Source organism: Petaurus breviceps, unplaced genomic scaffold, assembly GCF_028583685.1.
Source record: "Petaurus breviceps papuanus isolate PSGF00001 unplaced genomic scaffold, PetGlider_PUasm1.0 90762, whole genome shotgun sequence".
In the NCBI taxonomy this organism is placed as follows: domain Eukaryota; kingdom Metazoa; phylum Chordata; class Mammalia; order Diprotodontia; family Petauridae; genus Petaurus; species Petaurus breviceps.
Window position 1 is genome coordinate 295,306 of NW_027187339.1, and position 27,490 is coordinate 322,795.

The window sequence follows — 27,490 nt, forward strand, 5'->3', positions numbered from 1 at the left end:
CTCCTCCAATCTGCTTTCTCCCATATCTTCCTCCACTCCCACTTCAACTTTCCAGTAGGGCATGGTAGATCTCTATGCCCCAGTGCCTGTATATCTCATTTCCCAGCTACATGTAAAATAATAATAATTAATAATAATAATAATAATATATATATATTTAAACATTTGATTTTAAAACTTTGGATTCCAGATTCTTTCCCTTCCTCCCTTATCACCCACCCTCACTAAGAAGATAAGCAATTCAATATAGGTTGTACATGTATAGCTATGCAAAACATTTCCATAGTGGATATATTGTGAAAGACTGACTATATTTCCCTCCATCCTATTCCACCCCCCACTTGTTCTATTCTCTACTTTGATCCTGTCCCATTTCAAAAATGGGTACTTCCAACTTCCCTCCCCCCAGCCTGCCCTCCCTTCCATTATACCCCTTCTCTTCCCTTTCCCCCTACTCTCCCGTAAGGTGAGATACCCTGTGTAGTGTGTATGTCATTCCCTCCCTAAGCCAAATTCAATGAGAATAAGGTTGACCCATTCCCTTTTGCCTTCCTGTTCTTCCCCTCCATTGTAACAGTTTTCCCTTGCCTCTTCTATATGAAATAATTTACCCATTCTGTCTCTCCCCATCTCCTCTCATTATATTCCTCTCTCACCTCTTAATTTCACCTTTTAAGTATCATCCCTTCCTATTCAATAGGTCCTGTGCCATCTGTCTATGTATACCTGTAAACATAAATACACACATTCACATATGTATTCATGCGCTCATGTACCCTTCTATATAGACATATATGTATGTATACATATACACACATATACATACACACATATATATACATACACACATATATATACATTTCTATTCCCTTCAACTATTCTTATACTGAGAAAAGTTTCATAAGTTACAATTATCATTTTTCCATGTAGGAATATAAGTAGTTCAACTTTGATAAGTTCCTTATGATTTTTCCCTGTTTATTTTATCATGCTTCTTGTATCTGAATGTCAAATTTTCTATTCAACTCTGGTTTTTTCATCCAAAATGCTTGAAAGTCCTCTATTCCACTGAATGACCATATTTTCCCCTGGAACATGATACTCAGTTTTGCTGGGTAGGTGATTCTTGGTTTTAATCCCAGATCCTTTGACCTCCGGAATATGATATTCCAAGCCCTTTGATCCCTCAATGTAGAAGCTGCCAGGTCCTGAGTTATCCTGATTGTGTTTCCACAATATTCAAATTGTTTCTTCCTGGCTGCTTGTAATATTTTCTCCTTGATCTGGGAACTCCAGAACCTGGCTATAATATTCCTAGGAGTTTTCTTTTTGGGATCTTTTTCAGGAGGTGATCAGTGGACTCCTTCAACCTCTATTTTGCCCTCTGGTTCTAAAACATCAGGGCAATTTTCCTTGAGAATTTCCTGAAGGATGATTTCTAGGTTCTTTTTTTGATCATGGCTTTCAGGTAGTCCAATGATTTTTAAATTCTCCCTCCTGGATCTATTTTCCAGGTCAGTGGTTTTCCCAATGAGATATTTCACATTGCCTTCTATTTTTTCATTTGTTTGGATCTGTTTAATTGTATCTTGATTCCTCATAAAGTCACTAGCTTCCATTTACTTCAGTCTTATTCTGAAGGAATGATTCTCTTCATTGAGCTTTTGAGATTCTTTTTCCATCTGGCAAATTCAGCTTTTTAAGGCATTCTTCTCCTCATTGCTTTTTTGAGCCTCTTTTGCCATCTGAGTTAGTCTATTTTTTAAAGTGTTATTTTCTTCAGTCAGGTTGTTAACTCTCATTTCATAATTTTCTTGCATTGTTCTCATTTCTCTTCCCAATTTTTCCTCCACTTCTCTTATTTGATTTTCAAAATCCTTTTTAAGGTTCTCTATGGCCTCTAACCAGCTCATATTTTTCTTGGAAGCTTTTGGTGCAGGCGTTCTGACTTCACTGTCTTTCTCCTTTTCCATGCTTTGATCCTTTTTGTCCCCAAAAAAGTCGGATTACTGTGCTTTCCTTGCTTCCCTCGTTTGCTCATGATGCCACTCAATTACTTGACTTTTGAGCTTTTTGCCACAGTAGAACTCTGCCACCAGAGTGGGAAGCTTTGTCCCAATAGCTGGGTTTTTCTCAACTGCTGGAGCTATTAGTTGGGTGCCTTTTCTGAAGCCTCCCCACGCTTTGGCAAACTGGTCATGCACCCCAGGACTTCCACCCTAGACTGCAATCCCGATCCAAGCAGGTTAAAAAGCAAGAGCGATTATCCCTCAGACTGGTCACTTGGTCCCCCTGCAATCTGCAGGCCAGGAGCTCTGAAGCAGCCTCTAGATGGCCTCAGCTGCTTCTCCCCCTGGGGGCAAAGGCCAGATTGCACTCTGAATTCCCAGGTCCCAAAGTTCACACAGCACTGAACTCTCACTTTGTCCTTGGCATCTATGGGTGGATAATTCTGGAAACCACCACAGCTGCTGGTGATCTGAAGTCCCTCCAGCTGGAGGCTGGTCAGGCCGCCCTGAGGCTAGAATCTTGGGCTCGGGCAGGGCTGGACTCAGCAACCAGAGTGCTGTGCTCAGCAACCAGAGTGCTGTGCTAGCCCCTTCTTGCCGGCCTGCTGGGCTGTCCTCAGCGGGAGGTTAGTTTCTATGTGTCATTTTGTGGGTTCTGTAGCTCCAAAGTTTCTTCAGAGTCACCTTTTACATGAATTGAAGGAGGTGGAAGCTGGAGTCCCAAGGAAGTCCTGTTTCTACTCCACCATCTTGAACCCCCCCACCCCAGTCATATCTTAAAGTTCCTCATAAAAGCACCTAGTCCTGAGTCAGTAAATCCTCCATTAGTGCTCCTCTCTGCTCTTAATACATTTCAATCCAACAAATACTGAATAAACATCTACCCTGGCCAAGGTAACAAGTAGTACCTGGTGTGGGATAAATGGATTCAAAACTAGGAGGACAACCCATGTTCTAAGAGGAAGATAACATACGTGCAAGGAAGTGTAATAAAAGATGGCCTGGTCAAGATGGCAAAGGAGAAGCCCAGGTGTGATACTCTGGGAAAATTCAAGAAAGACAATACGGTTTTGGGCTAGGCCCCAAGAAGGTTTGTGGAGGACATGGCATCAAAAGACAGATTTTGGAAAGCAGAGCCCAGGATGGGATGGAGGTCATTCCAGAACTAGGTGCCAGTCTGCACTGACCCACAGAGGGAGAAAGCCTGCCCTGCACAGTGGCAGCCACACTGGCATGCCCAGGATAGCTGCTAGCACAGATTCTTAGATCTGCTTTACTAGGAAAGATGGCTGTTTAAGGGGTCAACAGTCTTTTTTAATTATATTCACCAGTTCAGGAGAAAAGTCAGCACTCTGAATTTCAGAGAAAATACAAGCAGAGAAATAAAGACCAATAGACAGGACTCTGCCTGAATCAAAGCAATATTGCTATACATTTTACATACATCCCTGGATTTAGAGAGCCTTTACATCTAAGCAGTTGGGGAGCTCTGAACGTAGGGCCACTCAGAATCTTGACCAGGGAATCACAAGATCCTTCTCATAAGCAAGCCCCCAAAGCAAAATATAAACTCAGAGTATATATATATATATATATATATATATATATATATATATATACTTCTCAGAGCCAGAAGGCACCACAACGATCATGACTCAGTAACTAATTAGAAATTAGCAAAAGGTGTGAAAACCTTCCTACAAGCAAGTCTCCCCTAAGCAAGCTTCCCTTAATGGGTGCCAAGTGAGGCCTATTAATGGGTGGGGAAGATCTTAAAGCCCCTTAACATTACACCCCGTCAGGAAGCACCTGGAATGGCAAGGATGTGAAGAGAAGTAACATAAATGAAGGCGGAGGGAAGAAGGCTAAGGAATTTTGTACTTTTCTCCCACAGACAACAGGCAGTCACTGCAGGATGAGACCAGACCTAGGCCCCAGGATTATTTTGGCAGCTATGTGAAGGACCATTGGAGAGAGGAGAGACAAGGAAACAAGTCAAGTGGTTTTTTGTGTAGTAGTCAGGCAGAGGTGAATGAAAGAAGAGGATGGATTCAAGAGCCTCTGTAGAAGTGAGATCAACCTGAGTCACTGTCTGGCTCTGAGGATGTGGTAGAAGAAAACATCGGAGATGATTCTTAGGTTTCCAGGCTGAATCACTGGGAAGATGGCAAGAAACTGGGCCATGTGTGATGGAGAAGATCAGGGTTCCATTTTGAACATGATGACTATGAGGTTCCAGAGAGATCTAGAAACAGAGATGTCTGGCAGACAGTTGGAGATGAGGGACTCAAGTGCAAGGGAGACACCTGGGCTGAATATCTAGATTTTGGCCTCATCTATTCACTAAGAAACATGGCTGACAGACCCCAGGTTAAGAAGCCTTAATGCAGAGACAAAGGAGTACCTGGGAGGGAACCCTGAAGCACACCCAGGAGCCCAAGGAGGGTAGGTGGAGAAATAGGAGAGAACAGAGTCACAGAATCTCAGGGAGAAAACAATAGAGAGGGGAAAGGGTGATGAATGCTGCAGAAAGGTTAAGGAAGGTAAGGAAAGAAAAAAGGTCACCAGTTTTGTCAATTGAGAGCCCACCTTTTACCATAAGAGAAAGCAATTTCAGTAGAGTGGGAGGGTCAGAAGCCAGACTGCAAGGGGTTGAAGAAGGAATGAGGTGATAGGAAGGAAATGGTAATGGCTAGAGGCAATATGTGTGCTCTTTTAAAGAGGAGTTTATCAGTGAATGGGTAGCCACGTGGCTCAGTGGATAGAGCTCTGGGTCTGAAGTCAGGAAGACACATCTTCTTGAGTTCAAATCCAGCCTTGGATTTGAAGACAACTCTTCTTGAGTTCAAATCTCAGACACTTCTGAGCTGTGTGATCCTGGGCAAGTCACTTAACACTGCCTGCCTCGGTTTCTTCATCTGCAAGATGAGCTACAGAAGGAAATGGAAAAACCATTCCAGGATCTTTGCCAAGAAAACTCCAAATCGGGTCACGAAGAGTTGGACACAACTAAAAATGACTGAACGGGACGCAGGCCGGGAAGGTGCGGCGGCGGACATAGGCCGGGAAGGTGTGGCGAGGCCGGCAGACGCAGGCCTGGAAGGGGCCTGATCAACTCGGAGGGCAAGTCCTCCCACCAACCACAAGGTCCACTACCAGGCCTATCACCAAAGGGCTGGGACTGGAAAGAGCAAAGTAAGAAGCAAATACAGGGGCCCCTGTACTGGACAGCAAACACTCCTGGGACTACCATTTCATAGGCCCAGAAAACTTTTTTTAAAAAAAGCCCTTTTCAGGACCTCCAAAGACGAGGATGACAGAGTGAACCCCACTTGCTCCAAACCCCCCCTCTGACCCTGAAAATATAGTAACTATTGCCCAGGGCAAAACCCTCTACAGTAAAGGCTTGGGATCCTAGAGGAAGGGTGTGGTTAGGACCCTGCCTCAAAATGGTTAGAAAGCAGACTATAAAGACAAAGACTCTGGAGTCCTACTATCCTCAGAGGGAGGAACCAACCTCAGAGGGAGACAATGTAGACTCCACACCCACAGCTGAAACTTCAACAGGGAATGGATCCCAAGCACAGAAGGCTCTCCTAGATGAGATCAAAAGGAACTTTGAAAGCAAAATGAGAGAGATAGAAGACAAAATGAATAATTCTCTCAAAACGAAAATAGCAGAATTCGAAAAACATTATAAGGAAAACATCTCTCTAAAAAGAAAAGTGTATGATATGGAAAAGGAGCTTCAAAAATTAACCAAGGAAAATGATTTGCTAAAAACCAGAATTAAACAAATAGAAACAAATAACTCTATGAGGAACCAAGAATTAGCCAAGCAAAACAACAAAAATGAAAAATTAGAAAAAGAGGTAAAATACCTCAAAGAAAAAATAACTGACCTGGAAAACAGATCCAGGAGACATAATCTGAGAATCATAGGCCTACCAGAAAATTATGATGAAAAAATGAGCCTGGACAACATTCTCCAAGAGCTAGTTAAGGAAAACTGCCCTGAAATACTAGAACCTGAGGGGAAAATAGAAATCGAGAGAATCTACCGGACACCTGCTGTAAGAGATCCCAAACTGAAAAATCCTCGAAATGTTGTGGCCAAACTCCAGAACTACCAGATAAAAGAGAAAATACTTCAAGCGGCCAGAAAGAAACAATTCAAATATCGAGGGTCCACAGTGAGGATTGCACAGGATTTGTCAGCCTCTACACTGAAAGATCGGAGGCAGTGGAATACAATTTTCAGGAAGGCAAAAGAGCTCGGATTACAACCAAGGATCACATACCCAACGAGACTGAACATATTCTTCCAGGCAAAGAGATGGTCATTCAATGATATGACAGAGTTCCAGACCTTCTTGATAAAAAAGCCAGAACTCATTGGAAAATTCAACCTCCAATTACGAGAAGCAACAGTGACTTAGAAAGGTAAACAAGGAGAACACACACACACACACACACACACACACACACACACACACACCCACACCCTGCTATTTGATAAGAGCAAACTGGTAAGAGACAAGTACAGGGTATGAGTATAAAATACACAAAATGACGACTTTTAAAAAATCTTGTTAAGGGCTACAAAGGGATGGGGTGAAGTGGAAAAGGGTAAATTATGCCACTCATAGAAGCATAAAAATTGTATAGCAGAGGAAAAAAAGGGAGGGTGTTGGGAAGCATATGAGCTTTTCCCTCATTGGTTCTGGTACAAGGAGGGATTAACAACCAGTTAAGCATAGGACGCTATAGAGAAGGAACGCAAAAAGAATCATTTTAGAGGGAAAGAGGGGAGGGAGAGGAGCTTCGCATGAGATCTGTTCCTGTCATTCTTGATGCGAAGGAAAAATAGCATACTTCATTAAGTATAACAATATCCTACGTGCAGTAGGAGGGGGAAAGGGTTACAAAAGGGGGGTGGGAGTGGTTTGTAGGGAGGGAAGTAGTAAGGGGAAAAGGGGAGGAAAAGGGAGGGGGGCCGAAAAGGGAACACTGAGGGAGGCGGTGGTCAAAAGGAAAACTATTAAGGGGGGGAAGGGAGAAGGGAGGGAAAATATGAACATTAACAGGGGCAGGAATAGGATGAGGGAAAAGAAACAGATAACAATCATAACTGTAAATGTGAATGGAATGAACCCTCCTATAAAACGGAGATGGATAGCAGAATGGATTAGAAATCATAATCCTACAATATGCTATTTACAAGAAACACATCTGAAACAGAGGGATACACACAAGGTAAAGGTAAAAGGTTGGAATAAAATATATCATGCCTCAGCTAAAGTAAAAAAAGCAAGGGTAGCAATCCTTATCTCAGATAGAGCAAATGCAAAAATTGACCTAATTAAAAGAGATAAGGAAGGAAACTATATCCTGTTAAAAGGCACCATTGAGAATGAAGCAATATCACTACTTAACATATATGCACCAAGTGGTGTAGCACCCAAATTCCTAGAGGTGAAGGTAAAGGAATTAGAGGAAGAAATAGATAGCAAAACTATACTAGTGGGAGACCTTAATCTCCCCCTATCTGAACTTGATAAATCCAACCTCAAAATAAACAAGAAAGAAGTTAAGGAGGTGAACAGGATTTTAGAGAGGATAGGTATGATAGATCTCTGGAGAAAACTGAATGGGGATAAAAAGGAATATACTTTCTTCTCAGCGGTTCACGGCACATACTCAAAAATTGACCATGTTCTAGGGCATAAAAACCTCACAATTCTATGCAGTAAGGCAGAAATATTAAATGCATCGTTATCAGATCATGATGCAATAAAAATTATATGCAATAAAGGGCCAGGGAAAGACAGACTAAAAACTAACTGGAAATTAAACAATTTAATCCTAAAGAATGAGTGGGTCAAACAAGAAATTATAGAAACAATCAGTAATTTCATCCAAGAGAATGATAATAATGAGACAACATACCAAAATCTGTGGGATGCATTAAAGGCAGTTCTTAGGGGAAGTTTTATATCCCTGAGTGCATACGTGATTAGAGAAAAGGGAGCTCAATGAATTGGGCATGCAATTAAAAAACCTAGAAAAAGAACAAATTCAAAATCCCCTAGTTTAAATACTAAACTAGAAATATTGAAGACTAAAGGAGAGATTTATAAAATCGAAATTAAGAAAACTATTGAACTAATAAATAAAACCAAGAGCTGGTTTTATGAAAAAACCAACAAAATTGATAGACACTTAGTCAATATGATAAAAAAAAAAAGAAAGAAGAAAACCAAATTATGAGTATCAAAAATGAAAAGGGTGAATATACCTCCAATGAAGAGGAAATCAAAACAATAATTAGGAATTATTTTTCCCAATTGTATGCACATAAATTTGACAATCTTAGGGAAATGGATGAATATTTAGAAACATACAAGTTGCCCAGATTAACTGAAGAGGAAGTAAATTACTTAAATAATCCCATCTCAGAAAAAGAAATTGAACAAGCCATCAGTCACCTCCCTAGGAAAAAATCTCCAGGGCCAGATGGATTCACTAGTGAATTCTATCAAACATTTAAAGAAAAATTGATTCCAATACTCTACAAACTATTTGGGAAAATTAGTGAAGAAGGAGTCCTACCAAATTCTTTTTATGACACAAATATGGTACTGATACCTAAATCAGGAAGAGATAAAACAGAGAAAGAAAATTGTAGACCAATCTCCCTAATGAATATAGATGCAAAAATTCTAAATAAAATACTAGCCAAAAGACTACAGCAACTTATCCCAAGAATAATACACTTTGATCAGGTAGGATTTATTCCAGAAATGCAAGGATGGTTTAATATTAGGAAAACCATCAGTATAATTGAGCATATCAACAATAAAACTAGCAGAAACCACATGATCACCTCAATAGATGCAGAAAAGGCTTTTGACAAAATACAACATCCATTCCTATTAAAAACATTAGAAAGTATAGGAATAAATGGAGCCTTCCTTAAAATAATAGGTAGCATCTATTTAAAGCCATCAGCAAGTATTATATGTAATGGGGAGAAGCCAGAAGCATTTCCCATAAGATCAGGGGTGAAACAAGGGTGTCCACTATCACCCCTCTTATTCAATCTGGTACTAGAAATGTTAGCAGTAGCAATTAGAGAAGAAAAAGAAATCAAAGGAATCAAGTTAGGCAAAGAAGAGACCAAGCTATCACTCTTCACAGATGATATGATGATATACTTAGAGAATCCTAGAGAATCAGGTAAAAAACTGCTTGAGACAATAAATAAATTTGGCAAAGTTGCAGGATATAAAATAAACCCACATAAATCCTCGGCATTCCTATATATTTCCAATGAAATTCAACAGCAAGAAGTAGAAAGAGAAATCCCATTTAAAGTTACTGTAGACATTATAAAATATTTGGGAATCTACCTGCCAAAACAAACCCAGGACCTGTATGATCATAACTACAAAACACTTTTCACACAAATAAAGTCAGACCTAACTAATTGGAAAAATATCAATTGCTCATGGCTGGGTCGAGCTAATATAATAAAAATGACAATTTTACCTAAATTAAATTATATATTTAGTGCCATACCAATTAATTTACCAAAAAAAACTACTTTATAGAGTTAGAAAAAGTAGTAACAAAATTCATCTGGAAGAATAAATGGTCCAGAATATCAAGGGAATTAATGAAAAGAAATGCTAGGGAAGGTGGACTAGCCTTACCAGATTTCAATCTGTACTATAAAGCAGCAGTCATCAAAACTACTTGGTACTGGCTGAGGAATAGAGGAGTGGATCAATGGAATAGATTAGGCACACGAGATTCAGAAGTCAACGACTACAGTAATGTATTGTTTGATAAACCCCCAGACCCTGGTTTTTGGGATAAGAACTCACTATTTGACAAAAACTGCTGGGAAAACTGGAATATCGTATGGCAGAAACTGGACATAGACCATTATCTAACACCATATACCAAAATCAAGTCTAAATGGGTTCATGATCTAGGTATAAAGGTTGATACTGTAAGCAGTCTGCTAAAACAAGGAATAATTTACCTATCAGACTTGTGGAGAGGGAATGACTTTATGACGAAACAGGAATTAGAGAACATTATAAAATGTAAAATGGATAATTTTGACTACATGAAATTGAAAAGTTCCTGTACAAATAAAGCCAATGTAACCAAGATTAAGAGGGAGGTGGGAGATTGGGAAAGAATCTTTACAACCTATGTCTCTGACTCATCTCTAAAATATACAGAGAATTGAGTCAAATTTATAAGAATACAAGTCATTCCCCAATTGATAAATGGTCAAAGGATATGAACAGGCAGTTTTCAGAGAAAGAAATTAAAGCTATCTATAAGCACATGAAGAAATGCTCTAATTCACTATTGATTAGAGAAATGCAAATCAAAACAACTCTGAGGTACCACATCTCACCAGTCAGATTGGCTAAGATGACAAAACAGGATAATGACAAATGCTGGAGAGGATGTGGGCAAACTGGAACACTAATGCATTGTTGGTGGAGTTGTGAACTGATCCAGCCTTTCTGGAGAGCAATCTGGAATTATGCCCAAAGGGCTATAAATTCTTTCATACCCTTTGATCCAGCAATACCACTCCTAGGGTTATATCCCAAAGAGATCATAGAAATTGGAGAAAGACCCATATGTACAAAAATGTTTATAGCAGCTCTTTTTGTTGTGGCAAAGAATTGGAAATTAAGGGGGTACCCATCAATTGGGGAATGGCTGAACAAGTTGTGGTGTATGCATGTTATGGAATACTATTGCGCTATAAGAAACGGGGAGCAGGCAGTCTTCATATTTACCTGGAGAGGCTTAAAAGAACTGATGCTGAGTGAGAAGAGTAGAACCAGGAGAAATTTGTACACAATTACAGACACAACGTATGTGTGATGACCAACTTTGATAGACTGGACTCTTCTCAACAATGCAGGGATATAAGTCAATCCCAAAAGACGCATGATGGAGAGAAAAACGTGCATCCAGAGAAAGAACTAGAAAGAACTAAATTTATATCCAGGTGGAAGCAAAATACCTGATCTTTTTCGTTCTCTTATTTGATTTTATGTCCTCTTTACCATTTTTCATTCCAGCTGGTACAATCCATCCTTATAACCTGACCACTGTATAATGTGAAAGTATTTACAGATCCTATACTTGATTATAAGCCGCCATGGGGGGGGGAGGGAAGGGAGGGGGACAAAAATGTGAAATTCAAAATTGTGGAATTGAATCCTGTAAACTAAAAGGAAACAAATTAATAAATTAAAGAATTTTTAAAAATGACTGAACAACAAATTATCAGTGAATGGGGAAAAAAGAAGATGATAGCTTGAGGAGATAAGAGTAGACAAGTGTGTAAAGCTTTAAGGTTTATAAAATGCTTATCTCATCTGATCTTTAACAACTTGTGATGTAGGCACTGTTATTGCCCCCATTTTACTGATGAAGAAGAAACAGAGGTTTGCCCAAGGTCACAAAGCCAGCAACCATCTGAGGCAGGACTCAAACTCGGGTTTCCCTGGCTGCAAGGCTGGTGTTCCATCCACGAGACCAAGGGAAGGGTTTTTTAAGGATATCAGAAGCATGTTCATAGGAAATGAGGAAGAAATCAGTGAAGACGAAGCTATTGAAGAAAAAAGAGAGAAGAGAGAAGCTGATGGGGCCAGAGAAGGAGACAAGATGGAACAAAATCAAGGGCAGGAGTGAAGGGGGAAGGGCTGTCTTGTCCTTGGAGATTCTAAGATGTGGGAGAGTGGGGCCAGGGAGCTTAAAAGTCCAACTTCTGAGAAAAGTCGGGAGCAGGGCTTAAGGGACCAGATACACACCTGGTGCTCAGTCTAGATTAGTGGAAAGAATCTGAGGGTCAGGAAAGCTCTAGGCTAGGTGCTGACCCTGAGTGAGCTCTGAAAATGGTGACTTCCACAGAGGCAGTACTGCTAAACTTCCCACACTCCAAATGGAGATAACCAGACCTTGAAACCCCCTCTATAAGACTGCTCTCAGGAACAAATGAAACAATGCAAACCTGAAAGATCTAAACACATGAAAGTTATTGTTAACTCTTCTATGGGCCTCCAGCTCCTCACTCTCTGGTTCTATAACATAGTAGCAGGGTTCGTATAAAAGCAGGGATGAGAACTAGAGGGAACACGACCTTTCATCTTCCCTTCTCCAGAGGATAAAGGGGATAAATTACTGCAAGTAATAATGTCTCTCAGGAAAACTCTCTAGCTGCTCATTCTTCCTTGGGATAATGCCAGAGAATGACAAGGTCCCAGGACCATTACTTTAGAAGGGGATAGAGTCTGGTGACAATCAGCATGTATGTCCACTTTAGAGAATAAGTCCACACTTGACATTCTCTTAGCTGTAGCTGCTACAAGGCATGATTATTCCCACCGTATGCATGAGGAAACTGGTGAAATCATCTGCCCACGTGAGGGTCTCAGCAGGCCTTGAATACAGGCCCCTGAACCTCAAGGCCAATTTTTGATCCACTACGCATTGCCCCTCGCTGTCTTAAGGATTTATGATTTTATCATTACCTGTATACCCTCCACTGATGCAGATTCATCCTTTAGTAAATGGTTTTTGGAACTGTTGTGGCTGAAAAACTTAACCAACATGTGAGTGGTGTTCTGGTGATATGCATCTAAAGCATCATCAGAGTACAGCTTTTGGGTCTGTTCATGAGGCCTGCCCTAGAAGCCCTCATGATGGGGCAGCAGTGGTTGGCTCACTTCTCAGCCACCATCTGTCCCCCTCAGCCCCTGCAGTGATGGGGCATCAGAGAAGAGCTCAGATGGCTCAGGCCGTAAGCATTAAGTGGGAGCTTCTGCTGACTCTCCAAGAGCTTCCCAAGAAAATCTCATATGATCCCTCCCTTAGCTCTGTGAGGCAGTGGCTCAAAAACCTTTTTCCTAGTTTTAAAGATAAGGAAAGAAGTAGCGGAATCAGGACATGAATTTGATGCTTCTGACTCAAAATCCAGGCCCCTTTGCAATGCACTGCACTGCCCCAACAAGGATCAAGTTTGATTTGACTGTCTATTCAAATATCTAACCCTAAGTGTCAGAGAAATTTTGAAACAATCAAATAGTTAAGAAAAAAGATATCCATAAAGGTCAAATTAAGTGGGAAAAATATGTTCATACACAATTTACCACATTGTTATCTACTCTAAGTAGTAAGGAAAATATAAAAGAAGTTTTTATTACTCACAAGATACAAAGGGAATAAAATGGCTATTTACAAGGGGAATTTAAGGCTAATTTTACCATCCTCAGTGTTCTGGAACAATTGCTGATTTTTAGAAAGTACTAAGAACACAACTCTTGTAACAGCTTAAAATAACAATGAAGGTCTAGGAGAAATTAAAATAATGAATAAAAAGTTAGGGAACATTTTAGAGTTCAGATTATGACCCACATAATTATCTTTATATTTCTCAAATTATAGCCACAGAGCCTGTCTGGGAGGCAAGTAGGTTTCAGAAGGGCTAAAGATTCATCCAGAGAAATAACTATGGAGATCTAATGCAGATCAAAGTGTATTATTTTCACCTTTTTGTTGCTGTTGTTTTTTATTTCTCTTTGTTTTTCCCTTTTGTTCTGATTCTTCTTTCACTATATGACTAATGTAAAAATATGTTTAAAAAGCAATGAGGAGAAGAAAGCCTTAAAAAGCCAAATTTGCCACATAGAAAAAGAATCTCAAAAGCTCACTGAGGAGAATAATTCCTTCAGAATTAGATTGGAACAAATGGAAGCTAGTGATTTTATGAGAAATCAAGATACTATTAAACAGATCCAAACAAATGAAAAAATAGAAGGCAATGTGAAATATCTCATTGGGAAAACCACTGACCTGGAAAATAGATCCAGGAGAGAGAATTTAAAAATCATTGGACTACCTGAAAGCCATGATCAAAAAAAGAACCTAGAAATCATCCTTCAGGAAATTCTCAAGGAAAATCGCCCTGATGTTTTAGAACCAGAGGGCAAAATAGAGGTTGAAAGAGTCCACAGATCACCTCCTGAAAAAGATCCCATGAAGGAAACTCCTAGAAATATTATAGCTAGGTTCCAGAATTCCCAGATCAAGGAGAAAATATTACAAGCAGCCAGGAAGAAACAATTTGAATATTGTAGAAACACATTCAGGATAACTCAGAATCTGGCAGCTTCTACACTGAGGGATCGAAGAGCTTGGACTATCATATTTCAGAGGTCCAAGGAGCTGAGATTAAAACCAAGAATCACCTACCCAGCAAAACTAAGTATCATATTCTGGGGAAAATATGGTCATTCAGTGGAATAGAGGACTTTCAAGTATTCTTTTTTTTTTTTTTTGCCTTTTTGGAGGGCAATTGGGGTTAAGTAACTTGCCCAAGGTTACATGCAAGGGGAAAAACATGGCTAGTTTTTTTTGTGTGGGTGTTAAGTGTCTGAGGCCGGAACTGCACTCGGGTCCTCCTGACTCCAGGGCCGGTGCTTTACTCACTGCACCACCTAGCCACCCCAGATTTTCAAGTATTCTTGATGAAAAAACCAGAGTTAAATAGAAAATTTGAAATTCAGATACAAGAAGCAAGAGAGGCATGAGAAGGTAAGCAAGGCAAAGAAATCATAAGGAACTTATCAAAGTTGAACTTTACATCCCTACATGGAAAAATGATAATTTTAACTTATGAAACTTTTCTCAGTATGAGAATAGTTGAAGGGAACAGAAATGTGTTTATATATATATATATATATATATGTGTGTGTGTGTGTGTATGTGTGTATATGTATATATATACATACATATATATGTCTACATAGGAGGGTATATGGGCATATGAATACATATGTGAATGTGTGTATATATGTGTACAGGTATACATAGATAGAAGGCACAGGACCAATTGAATAGCAAGGGATGATACTTAAAAAGTGAAATTAAGAGGTGAGAGAGGAATATAATGAGAGGAGATGGGGAGAGACAGAATGGGGTAAACTATCTCATATAGAAGAGGCAAGGGAAAATGGTTACAATGGAAGGGAAGAACAGAAAGGCAAAAGGGAATGGGTCAACCTTATTCTCACTGAATTTGGCTTAGGGTGGGAATGATATACACACTAAATATGGTATCTCACCCTATAGAGAGTAGGGGTGGAAGGGGATGAGAGGGGGGATGATGGAAGGGAGGGCAGGCTTGGGGGGAGGGAAGTTAGAAGCACTCACTTTTGAAAAGGGATGGGATCAAAGTAGAGAATAGAACAAGTGGGAGGTGGGATAGGAGGGAGGGAAATATAGTCAGTCTTTTACAATATATCTATTATGTTATTGTTTTGCATTAGCCACAAATGTACAACCTATACTGAACTGCTTATCTTCCCAGTAAGGGTGGGTGACAAGGGAGGAAGGGAATGAATCTGGAATTCAAAGTTTTAAAATCAAATGTTTAAAAACATATATATATATATACATATATACACTATAATTAATAATATTTTACATGTAACTGGGAAATAAAACATACAGGTACTGGGGCATAGAGATCCACCGTGCCCTACTGGAAAGGCAGAGGTAGTATGGGAGAAGATATGGGAGAGAGCAGATTGGAGGAGGGGATATCCAGTGGGATCACTATTTTGGGCTGGTGGGTAGAGGAGAAATGGGGAGAAAATTTGTAACTCAAAATCTTGTGGAAATGAATGATGTAAACTAGAAGTTAATAAAGCATTTGATTTAAAAAATAAAAAAATATATGTTTAATATGATTGTACATGTATAATCTATGTCAGTTTGCTTGCTCTCTTGGGGAGAGGGGAGAGAAGGGAGAAAAAGTCTGGAACTAAAAATCTTACAAAAGTGAATACTGAAAATGTATCCTTAAATGTAATTGGAAAAAAATCAAATGCTTAAAAAAAAAAGAAGGGCTAGTCCCTGATACTTAATTGGAAAATCCTAATTCATCTTACTGTAATCTGGGAGTCTACACTTACACTATGAATACTGTTGGCTTACTATATTTTATTATCTACATATATTCATTCTCTATGTCCACAGAGACATGTATACTCACTAATAACATGAAGATATGAATTAGGATTTTCCTTTAGCCATTTACCACTCCGGTGCAGGCCCTCACCATCTTGTGGCTGGGTTATTGCAATAACCTGCTGACTGGACTGTCTTCATGTGCCTCCTCTCACTCCAGCTCAGCCTCCACTCAGCCATTCAGCTGATTGTCCTACAGCTCAGGTCTGATCATGTCAAACCCTCCCCATTTCAGTAAACTCTAGCGGTTCCATGTCACCTCTACGACCAAATGGACAATCTTCTGTTTGGCACTCAGAGTCCTTTACAACCTCGTACTCCACACCTCCCTCCACCATCACTTCCCAGTTTTTTTCCCCCTCACACCATGGACTCTGGGATCCAATGACATTGGCCTCTTTGGGGTTCCTCATACAAGACACTCCATCTTCTGACTGGGCAATATTCACTGGATGTCTACCACCCTGGAGCTTCCCGTCCTTATCTCCATCTCCTGGCTTCCTTCAAGTCCCTGTTAACATTCCGCCTTCTCCAAGAAGCCTTTCCCAATATCCCTTAATTCTAATGCTTATTATCTCCAATTTATCCTGTCTATAATTTGTCTGTATATAGTTGTCTCCTCTATTGGACAGCAAGTTCCTTGAAAACAAGGACTGGCTTTTGGCTTTCTTTGCATCCCTGGAGCTTAATAAATATTTACTGACTGACACACAGAGATCATCTGGTAGATTAGGCACTGTTTCTGTTATATAGGAAAGAGACAGAAGCATAATCAAGAGAATTTCCCATTCCCGTCTCTCATTTCACTGCTTAGCACACAAGATTCAGAGGCCCTGGTGTCAAAGCTGTTTTCTTGTAAATAACGCTACACTATTTTTACAACACAGACAAAGCCAATCTTTTCACATACCGGGATGCAAGCTCTTCTGGCAGTCGCTTTGGTACTAAGGCTTTCTCCAGTTCAATCTCCAGAAGAAGGTACGTCCCTGCTTCCAAGTATTGCTGTGAAGACATTTTTTGCTTTTCTCTAAATCATTCTATTAACAAAATTTTGGGCAGTAGTGAAAAGTTAAAGTACAAGATTCAGTATTAAGCACCTACTGTGTGCTCAGCATCAGGTCGAGCTGGAAAGACAAAATGGGGAGGCAGAATAAATGGTCCTTAGCCTTTCTATCATGGGATAATAGCTGTGCAGCTGGAAGGGGCCTCAAAGGCCATCTAGTTCAATCCCTCTACTCACTTATAGGAAAATGAAACCTAGAGAGGCAGTCGCTTGCCTAATGTCACACAGGTCAGTCAGTGGCAGGGACCATGACTCCAGATCCAGGGCTCCTTCCACTGACCAGGCTGCTTTCCCTCTTTTCTTCTTGTCTTAATCCTGCCCAAACCACAAGGTCCAAATTAAGTCCTTCTGTCTTCAGGCAACTCCCCAAATACTCTAGCCCACAGAAAGCTATATTTTTTCTCCAAAATTTCAGCACTTATTATCACTGCCATTCATTTGGCAATCAATAATTTCTATCTTGGAATACCATATATTATTCCTTTGTCTCTCTTACTAGACTGTGAAGTTGCTGAGGGGGAGAACCATGAAGTATATTTCTTTGTATCTCCCACAGCATCCTGAATATAGTAGATATGCTATACATATCTTCTAATTTGGTTTGATTTCTAAATTTCCCATTTCATTGGGAAGACATGAAAAACTAAACATTTTTATGACTTAAGAAAAATAGTTTCTTTTTAAAAAACACCTGGGATCTCATTATGCAAAGTACAAAATATATTTCAGATGAAAACAAAACTAAAATGTAAGAAATTAATGGAAAGACATTTTTAAAGACAATTCTGTTTAAGCTTTATGATTCTTCCTCAAAAATTGATTCCTATATAATAGTGGCTTACACTTAAAGGTTGGACTTTGAGGTATGACTAGAATCCTGCCCTCAAAATGCCCTCTTTCCTTCCAGGGACCCCTATAGACTCTTGGGCTGTTTGGATAGCCCTTTCTTTATAGGTTTTTATGCAAAACTCAGTAGGTGAAGCAAGTTGTGAGCTCTTGCCTGACTCCCACTCCACAGGACTCATGCTCAGGGATAAGACTCTTGGAACTTCTGCATCTGTGTGGCTTCATCTTTGAGTCACCATTACCTGTCCTTCTGGATTCTGGTATATAGGAATTTCACTTTCCAGGGGGTTGTCTGAGCTCTGGGATTTTATGCTAGATGACTGTAAAGAAAGAAAGAAAGAAAGTGCACAAAATTCAACAGACAAAGTTTCATGTGTCCCTGGATCAGCAAGGACAACAACACAGATAATTCTACAACTATGACTTTCTCATCGCTCTTGTTGCTGTTGTGGTGCTAGCTAATTTGTTTTGGGTCTAGGCCTGTGATTTCATAGGTATAGAAGATTCCCGAAGGGGAAAATTCACTTCATGGATGAATATATGGATCAATAGTGACCTGTCTATAATTTACACTGTTAGAGTCACTTGAGCCTTCGAGATCTGGTGGGCCACCATTTGTCTTGCACAGCTAGCCTGTGCTGGAGGTCCTCCTGACCCCCAAGATCAGCCTCCTCTCCACAACCTCGGGGGTGATCCCATCAGTTCAAGTAAGCGTACTGAACACTTGAGACTCTGCACATGAGGAACAAGTTTAGGAGACACCCTAGTCTCAAATACCATGTCTAAACACTTAGCCTTCCATACAGCATACATTCCAAGCTCCACACCTTCCTTACAGTGTCTTTCTCTTTAGGTGACTTTTCCTCCTTCACAGTCTTGGTGAGGATGGGTTTAGCCAGTGGGGAATTGATCCCTGAAACATTTCCTAATTTGTTTTGGTGACCAACATCACGGAAAAGGCTGAAAAGACACTTTGTCTGAAAAAAAAAAAAAAGAATGAATCAGAGGGAAAATGAAACAAACTAGAGACAAACTCATGATATTTTTTACATAGTTTAGTCCTTTAGTGAATTACAATATTAGGGAATAAAAAAGCTAACTATGACTTTGATTATTAAACAGTTCCCTTGTTTCTATAAGGATCTCAGGCAGTCTCGAACAATAGCAACCTTCCACTTTAAAAATACTTTTGGGTTTTTTATGTAGTGATCATATCCTTATATGTCCTTCTCCTGTAACCCTCCTTTGTAACACAGAGAAAAAACAGTTAAGCAAACCAACACAGGATTATAACTGGCTTTGTCTGACGCATTTCAGCCTCTACAAACATCTGAACCTGAGAATCAATCTTTACATTTATCCAAGATGGGTTGCCTTTTTGTGTTGTTTTTATTTACATTACTAGGGTTGTTTTACATGTTGTTTTCCTAGTTCACAGAACCACAGGATCACAGATTAAAGTAGGAAAGAGCCTTGGAGGCTCCTCATTCTACAGATGAGGAACCGGCTTCCCAGAACTGCTAAGTGATGTGGGTCAGTACCCACTCAAAACCATAGTCTGAGCTGCATTTATTTTTACCAGCCAGCCCAAGGTCACATGACTTAAAAAAATCAAAGGCATTTAATTGAACAGAACAGCAAAGACAGTGACGAATACAGATCTCCCCAAGCACAAAGCACACTCTCTGCCCCAGTCACAAGCAAAGCAAGTTAGGGCTAACCAAACAGAAAGGTCCAGACGAAGAAACCAAGGCACACTCCTACCTTTCTCTCTCTCCACATTTATTAAGCATCTTCTATATGCAAGCCCCTATTCCCTGCTCCTTCATACACATTCCTGTCAGCCCCAGCCCTCAGGGATCTCTGGGCCACTTGTGGCTACCCCTGTATTGTACTTTCTAGAATCTCTATTCTACTATTAAATAAAGACCAAACAAAAATAAACTCAATATTCTACTGATGAAGTTCTTACAACATTTACGTGTTTGACTTGTCTAAAGAGGGAAATTCAGCCAGGTTTTAACCTCCTTTACCTCCTTCTAATTATCTTGAGGCAACACCCCTGGAGTCCACTCAGCTGACCAATCTAGCACTACCCAAATAAAGATATTTTAGATGTAAGATGAACTGGCTTTAAAAACAGATCAAGAGGGGTGGCTGGGTGGTGCAGTGAAAAGATTACTGGCCCTGGAGTCAGGAGGACCTCAGTTCAAATCCGGCCTCAGACACTTGACACACTTACTAGCCGTGTGACTTTGGGCAAGTCACTTAACCCCAATTGCCCTCCAAAAATAGCAAAAAAAAAATAGATCTAGAACTTCATAGTAACCTTACTTCTCCAGTCGAAAAGTTACCTGTCTGCATGTTGTATACATATTGCTTCCCCTCAATAGAATGAAAGCTCCTTGAGGTCAGGGGCTAGTTGGTTTTCGCTGTTATTACATCCCTAGGGCCTTGCATGGCACCTGGCATATAGCAACCATTTCATAAATGCTTATTGAACTGCACTGCATCAAATAATTTTTTGTGATAAAGTAATATATATTATTCCTGAATTTTTAATGTCTCATAACCTCAACTTCAATATATCAGCATGTTCATTGCAAACCACAAATCATCCATGCCCTCTCATCTTGAGCAATATCTACTTCTATCTTTCTAGAGATTCTTAGCAGAATCGTATCTAGGACAGCTAAGGTTTCCTCTGATTCCTTAATGATGATATGACTGCAGAATAATGTCCCAAGAGTAAAAACTACTTCTAAAACTCCTTTGCTAAAATGTGCATTCTCACACACAAGGTGAGAATTTTGATAGAATTATAACTCATATTTCTTTAGCATTTTAAGGTTTACAAAGCACTTTCTTCATGAATGATAAAGATCATATAGTTATTTCTTACCTTCTCATACACTGGACCATCTAAGTAGGGATAAACACGGAAAGCTCCCCGAATTCTCTTTACACCAGGGTACAACAGAGGGACCATGTTAACATATGCCACCCCATGAAAGAATACCTGTCCATCATCATCCCCCTGGAGGAATAAATCCAGAGAAACTATTAGTCATATGAATCCATGTCATTGAATCTCTTTTGGTTTAGAAGCTATCGAGGTGGGGTGGGGGTGGCTAGGTGGCGCAGTGAATAGAGCACCGGCCCTGGAGTCAGGAGGATCTGAGTTCTAATCTGGCCTCAGACACTTGACACACTTATTAGCTGTGTGACTTTAGGCAAGTTACTTAACCCCAGTTGCCCTGCAAAAAGCAAAAAAAAAAAAAAAGAAGAAGAAGAAGAAGCTATCGAGGCCATGGAGGAATTTGCCTTTTTGTAATTAATCGCCATTCATTGCTCAATAGTTCTATCTGTCATGCAGACAGACCTTCTAATACTTGATAGACATTTTCAAGTATCTGAGGAAAAGGATTACTTTTTCTGTTCAGTCCCAGAAGGCAGAACCAATAGTCACAGCTGGAAGCTGCAAAGGGATAAATTTAGTCTAAATGTTGGAAAAAAAATTCCCAAAGTGAAAGATGCTGCCCCAGTAGCTGGTAGGTTACCCCCTTGAAGGTGTAAAAGAAGCCCAGTAAATGGAACACCATCATCAGGATACATGCAGTATGCTCTTTCTGGTGCCAGTCAGTCCACATGGAAGGGTTGGGGAGCCTGCTTTTGGAAAAGTGTGAGGATTCAGAGCATGCATATACACTCTGTAACTGATTCCAGTCTGCTAACCCACAACATGAGGAGATTATAGGTTGCCTGTTGAGCTGGAATTGGGCACATACAAAAGGCATTAACCAATCAATCAAACTAAATGAGTCTCTTACTCCCTTGACTTTTGGTCATGTTAAAGAGAGGCAGCAAGGACTGCTCTAAGTCCTCAGTGGGAAAAGAGGACTTAAGACTTTAACTCTTCCCCCACCTGGGAGATAGAATCCATTCTGGCATTTGCAGGAGGCCAAACACGAGTAAGGCAGTAGCCAAGGCCTTGAAGTACCCTGCTTGACCTAGCCCAGCAATAGCAGAGATGTAGACTTATCCATTCGTTGGCCTGCTATATTTAGAAGTTGCCTTGGTGGAGATAAATGCTATGTGTAAACTGCTTTAAATTTAAGCTCACACTCCCTAAGGGCTGAGATGGTACTGGGAGAATGTGCCCCTAGGTGCTGAGGGGGAAATGCCTCCTAACTTCAATTCTTGTGATACCTTTGCAGTAAAAATCTTTTTATGAAAGCTAATTAAAGTTAATTGATCTGTGGTGATTACCAAAGGGAGAATGCCTTAAAAAAAAAACTGGGGCTGGAGCTGAGAGTTGTCAAGAAAGGCATCCTCCACAAACCTTTAATGATTATCAGTCAAGGCATAAAGAATCACAGAATTTGGGAACTCATCCTCAGTGAATAGAGCACTGGCCCTGGAGTCAGGAGGACCTGAGTTCAAATCCAGCCTCAGACACAACACAAAAACTAGCTGTGTGACCTTGGGCAAGCCACTTAAGTCCAACTACCCTCCAAAAAGAAAAAAAAAAGAATCACAAAATTTTGGAGTTGGAAAGGATCCCAAATTGTCCAGCCATGCCTGACAAGTGGTCATTGAGTGGTTCAAAGATCTCCAGTGAGGGGGTACTCACTACCTCCTAAAGCATCCTAGTCCACTTAGGGACATTTGTGGGCACTTCTAATTCTTACTGAACTAATCCTAATTCAAACTGAACTTTGATATTCTGTAGCTCGGGCCCATTGTGCTTGGTTCTGCCTTCTGGAGCTAAACAGAACAAGTCTATTATTCCCTCTTCCACATGACAGCCAACCAAATACTGGAAGAGAAGCAATGTGTCCCCCTTATGTCTTCTTTTCTCCGAATTAAACATCTCAGTTCTTTCAACCAATCTTCATAGGACATAACCTCTAGGCCCTTCACCATTCTCAAGCCCCACTTCTGAATGTTCTGATTTATCGATGTCTAAGGTGTTGGCCATGACTGGGGCCATGTCCTAGGCGGAGCCCAAATGGAAAAGGGTGTTTCCATGGATGGTGAAGTCTTTGCTCCTACACATTACTGACCTTGGTGATGGCATCAAAGCACCAAACACTAGCACTCCTCCTCAAAAGAGATCAGACAGATCATTCAGTCAGGAAAAGCCAAGTGGAATGAAGAATGCCTATTGTACTGAATATAACACATGCCTGGATGACCCATCCACTGGGATAGTGTATCAGTACTTATCAGGCTCCTGTTATTCAGTCATTTCAGTCCTGTCTGACTCTTCACGACCCCATCTGGGTTTTTTTTTGGCAGATACTGGAATGCTTTGCCATTTCATTCTCCATCTCATTTTATAGATAAGGAAACTGAGGCAAACATGGTGAGGTGACTTACACAGGGTCACACAGCTAGGGGTTGTTGTTGTCTGGGGTTGGATTTGAATTCGGGTCTTCCTGACTCTGGGCCTGGCATTCTATTCACTGCACCATCTAGCTGCTGATAGTCTCTGGACTATTAGCTGGGATTAGAACTAGATGGGGGGAAGAGTGCAGGCTGGACTGCATTTGGAAATTATGTAATTCTTTCAACAATCTCAAGCTTACTTATCTTTTTAACACCAACATTCCCCTGGTGATGGTATTTAGTTATGAATCACAGAATACCACCTATCTCCGGAGAATCAAAAATGCGAGTGACCCAAAGGGCATCAGAAAAAGAAGTGGTGGATATAGCATCTTGCCTATGATGACTTACATGCTGCAGTGAGGAAACACATGTTACTGGAAAAGACAGTGGGCTGGCCATTCATCAAGAGCCAGAGATAACAAATCTTTAATTAGACTAGTGATGACAGGCCACAAACTGAGTGCTAGAAGGCTTCCAGGAAGCTGTCACGGGGAGGAGATCTTTGGAGAGCCCACTCACAGCAATAAGAGCAGAGAGCCTTGTTATACTGAAGAAGAGATTCTTTTCCTACAAACAATATCTGTTAGATCAGACAACACAGATTAACCTTCTTCCAATTTCTATGGCATTTAAGACTATTGTTGCCAGAAGTATATTATATTTGGGAAACTATGCAGTGCTTTTATTTCTTTTAAAAACAGCCTTTCTTTCTGAAAAAAAAAAAAAAACGGAGGAGTTTTCCATCTAATTTTATACCATTCTAATACAGAAAAACAAATATGCAATTTCTAAGGAAGGGGATACAAAGAGGTTCATTTTTAGAATTTGAAATCAGGAAGATTAGGCACAAGCATATAGGAAATGTGATCCTGAAACGTCTTTGTGTATAAGAAAAAGGTATGCTGCTATTGTATGAAGGGATAGATGATGGGAGATCAGGAGCATGAGGTAACAAGGAATATGCAGATGAAGGGAAGCTACTGAGTGTTTTTTAGAAGAACACAGGAAATAATGTATTTGGACAAGGCAGAGTGGAAGATACTACCAAACAAGTGTTTCTGATGAGAGGAACAGCTTCCTGCACTGGCCTGAGAACCAGAGGACACATGTTGTTTCCCCTGAGAGTTCTACTGCTTACAAGCTGTGTGACTCTGAAGTCACTGAAGGTGTCTGAGCCTCAGCCTCCTTAGCTCTGAAGTGAGCTTTAGAGGAGATCATTTCTAAGGGACCTCTCAGTTCTAAATCCCAGCTCCATAATGAAAGGAAAGAGAATAAACCCTACACAGGACAGTAAGATCCCTAAGTTTTCACTAGAGCTTCAAGAAAAATGAAAACATCTCACTCAGAAGTTCTATCTATTTCCAATGAGGTACCTTAAACACACTGATTTTACTATGATGAATGCTGTGTTGAAATTTGGAAGAGAAAACTATGAAGGAATAAGCCTTGAAGTACTCCAATGCTTTAGTAAACCTCTTGCTTCTCTTCCCATTTTTTTTGCTGTCAAAGCTTAAAATGCCTTAAGAGAAAATGAATTTCTAATTCTCATATGACTTGGGAAGATCAAGGAAATGGATCAAGGACGAGTGTTTACTCGTCACTTGAAAAAAAGATTTTTAAAATCATAATTTTCTACTCTTGGAAGATGAATTGTTGAGATGGGATAAAATTAAGGTCTATGAAATCATAAACATTTTGGACTAAGTGAACAAAGACTTATTTATCAAATCCTGGTAAACCAGAACTAGGAAAAACTCATTGGCATTTGAAAGAAGCAAATTTAAGAAAATAAAAAGAAGTCATATTTTATATAATAATAGCAAACTTATGAAGTATGTTACTCCAATAAGACTGTAGACAAAAAATATTAATAGACTCAAAGGGAAGGCAAATATATGGATGATAAATACATTTAAATTATTAAAGGTAAAATAGTAAGTTCCTATTCTTTTGTGATGCCAGAAAAGACAAACATGCCCTCTTTCAAAATGTCCTCTGGTGTCAGAATTAGAGATAGAATAATGAACTCATTATATATATTATATTATAATATATTACGTTATATTATATTATATTTATTATATTATATAACAGCATTTCTTATGTAGGCCTAGTAACTCGAACACACACCTTATCAACTTTTGTAGATTTCCCTTTGGACACAGGAACTATGGGAACTCTTGTTATCTCCACTGGCCAGAAACGGCAATCTGCAATTCGTTTCTGAAAACTACAAGCCAAAAAATAGAGATGTAAAGTTAGTTTTAGTGAGGTCAAAGGGAAGCCTCTGTAGTAAGTGATTCATTCCTCTCTAGGCTCTTTTTCTGAGTTGTCTCATTAAATCTGTATTCACACTGGCAGATGAGTCGGGATGGGGGTAGTTGAATGGTTCTTAGGAGAAGGGTTACAACTAACTCAGGATTCTAGGGGTAACTCTGGTGGGTGGCTGTTCTTCTACACTGTAGCTCCTGAGTCCCCATCAGTGTATTTCCCATTTAACAAATCAACCAACTGACTTCATTAACTCAATCAAAATATTTACTAAGCAGAAGGCAAAGCAAGAGTAATTATAATATTCTACCCATAAACCTGAGGTGTGCTCTCCCATCATTGTACACAGTGTCCATGAGACAGACTGAACACACACTTAAAATACAACTGTAGTGAGGGATATGTCTAGGGAACATATGCCCAAAGTCACAACTCATAATCCAGAGGTCCTATATCAAAGAAAAACAAAATACTGCAAACATTCAGAAATAAGTAATTCAAATACTAAGGAAACGCAAGTCAGGATTACACAAAACCTAGAAGTATCTATTATAGAGAAGAGGATATTTTGGAATACAAAATTCTAAAAGATAAAAAACATAGATTTATAGCCAAAATTAATTTGCTGAGCAAAGCTGAGTATAATCCTACAGTGGAAAAATTGACCTTTAATAGAATAGAGGACTTTTAAGACTTTCTGATGAAAAAGTTAACAACTGAGTAGAAACTTTGAAATATAAACACAATTGTCAAGAGAAATCTAAAAGGGTAAATTTATTCAAGCAATTGGAAGGGGAGGGATGATGATGTAGAGTTAACATTCCATTATGAGGAGAAACAAATATACTATCAGAACCTTAATGTCTTCATAGGGTATTGAGGGAGTTACAATTTTTAAAAATTGGCCTTGGGGAAGGAAGGAAGGAGGAAGAAGGACAGGGAACTAGCTATTTCTCAAAGATAAGCTATATGAGAAGATCAACAAGCATGGAGGAAGGGATGGGGGAGATAATAGTCATGAGATGAACCTCAAGTGCTATCTAAGACAGACAAAAGAGGGCTGAACATACACATACTCAAAGAGTTTGGCACAGAAATATTCTAAGTTCAACAGGAAAAACAAGGATAGGGAAGTGGAGAGAGTTGAGAGGAAATGCTTGGGAGGAAATATCGGTAAGCCACACACACTTTCTGATTCTACTGGGGAAAGAATGAAAAGAAAAAAGAATAGAAAAGAGAAGGAAAGAAAAGAGAAAGGGAAGGGAAGATCAAAGATTTAGAATCTAAGGGAGAGCCCTAGGTTGCCTCTTAGAGAAGTGGAAAAAATGGTTCAACAAATTATGAAATATGTAGGCAATGGAATATTATTGTTCTAAGAAATGAGAAAACAGACAATTTTAGAAAATCTTGGGTAATATGAATTAATGAAGAGCAAAGTGAATAGACCTGGGAAACAATTTACTCAAGGACATCATCATGAAGGAAAAAAAATTAGAAGGACTTAAGAACTCTCATCAGTACATAATCAAGGCTTTCTCTTTTTTTAACCAATAAAATAGATTTTTAATCAAAAAAGTGAATCAAAAATATATAGTCTGGAATTTTGCCAGGAACTGAAGTCAAGTTCAATGGCTTGTAGTTTGTAGTCTCTAAACTCATCCCTTTTTTGAAAACTGAAACACTATTTGCCCTTCTCCAGTCCTCTGATACCTCTCCTGTTCTCCATGGTCTTTTAAATGTTACTGACTAAAATTTAGCATCACAACAATAAGTTTTTTCTGTCTCTTAGCATGAAGTTAATTTGAGCTCCAACAATATCTTTCTTTCAAAGTTG

The 27,490-nt window shown here is 39.6% G+C and overlaps 1 protein-coding gene across 1 annotated transcript in view; it reads right to left on the reverse strand.

Annotated features, from left to right (window-relative positions):
* Positions 1-27,490, reverse strand: part of CFAP70 (cilia and flagella associated protein 70) — an 85,872-nt gene that overhangs the window by 39,781 nt on the left and 18,601 nt on the right. The window contains exons 9-13 of the mRNA XM_069068219.1: positions 25,516-25,615; positions 20,894-21,028; positions 18,828-18,968; positions 18,234-18,311; positions 16,993-17,084 (exon numbers count right to left, since the gene is read on the reverse strand). Of these exons, the coding sequence (XP_068924320.1) occupies positions 16,993-17,084; positions 18,234-18,311; positions 18,828-18,968; positions 20,894-21,028; positions 25,516-25,615 (546 nt within the window). The remainder of the gene's footprint in view (positions 1-16,992; positions 17,085-18,233; positions 18,312-18,827; positions 18,969-20,893; positions 21,029-25,515; positions 25,616-27,490) is intronic.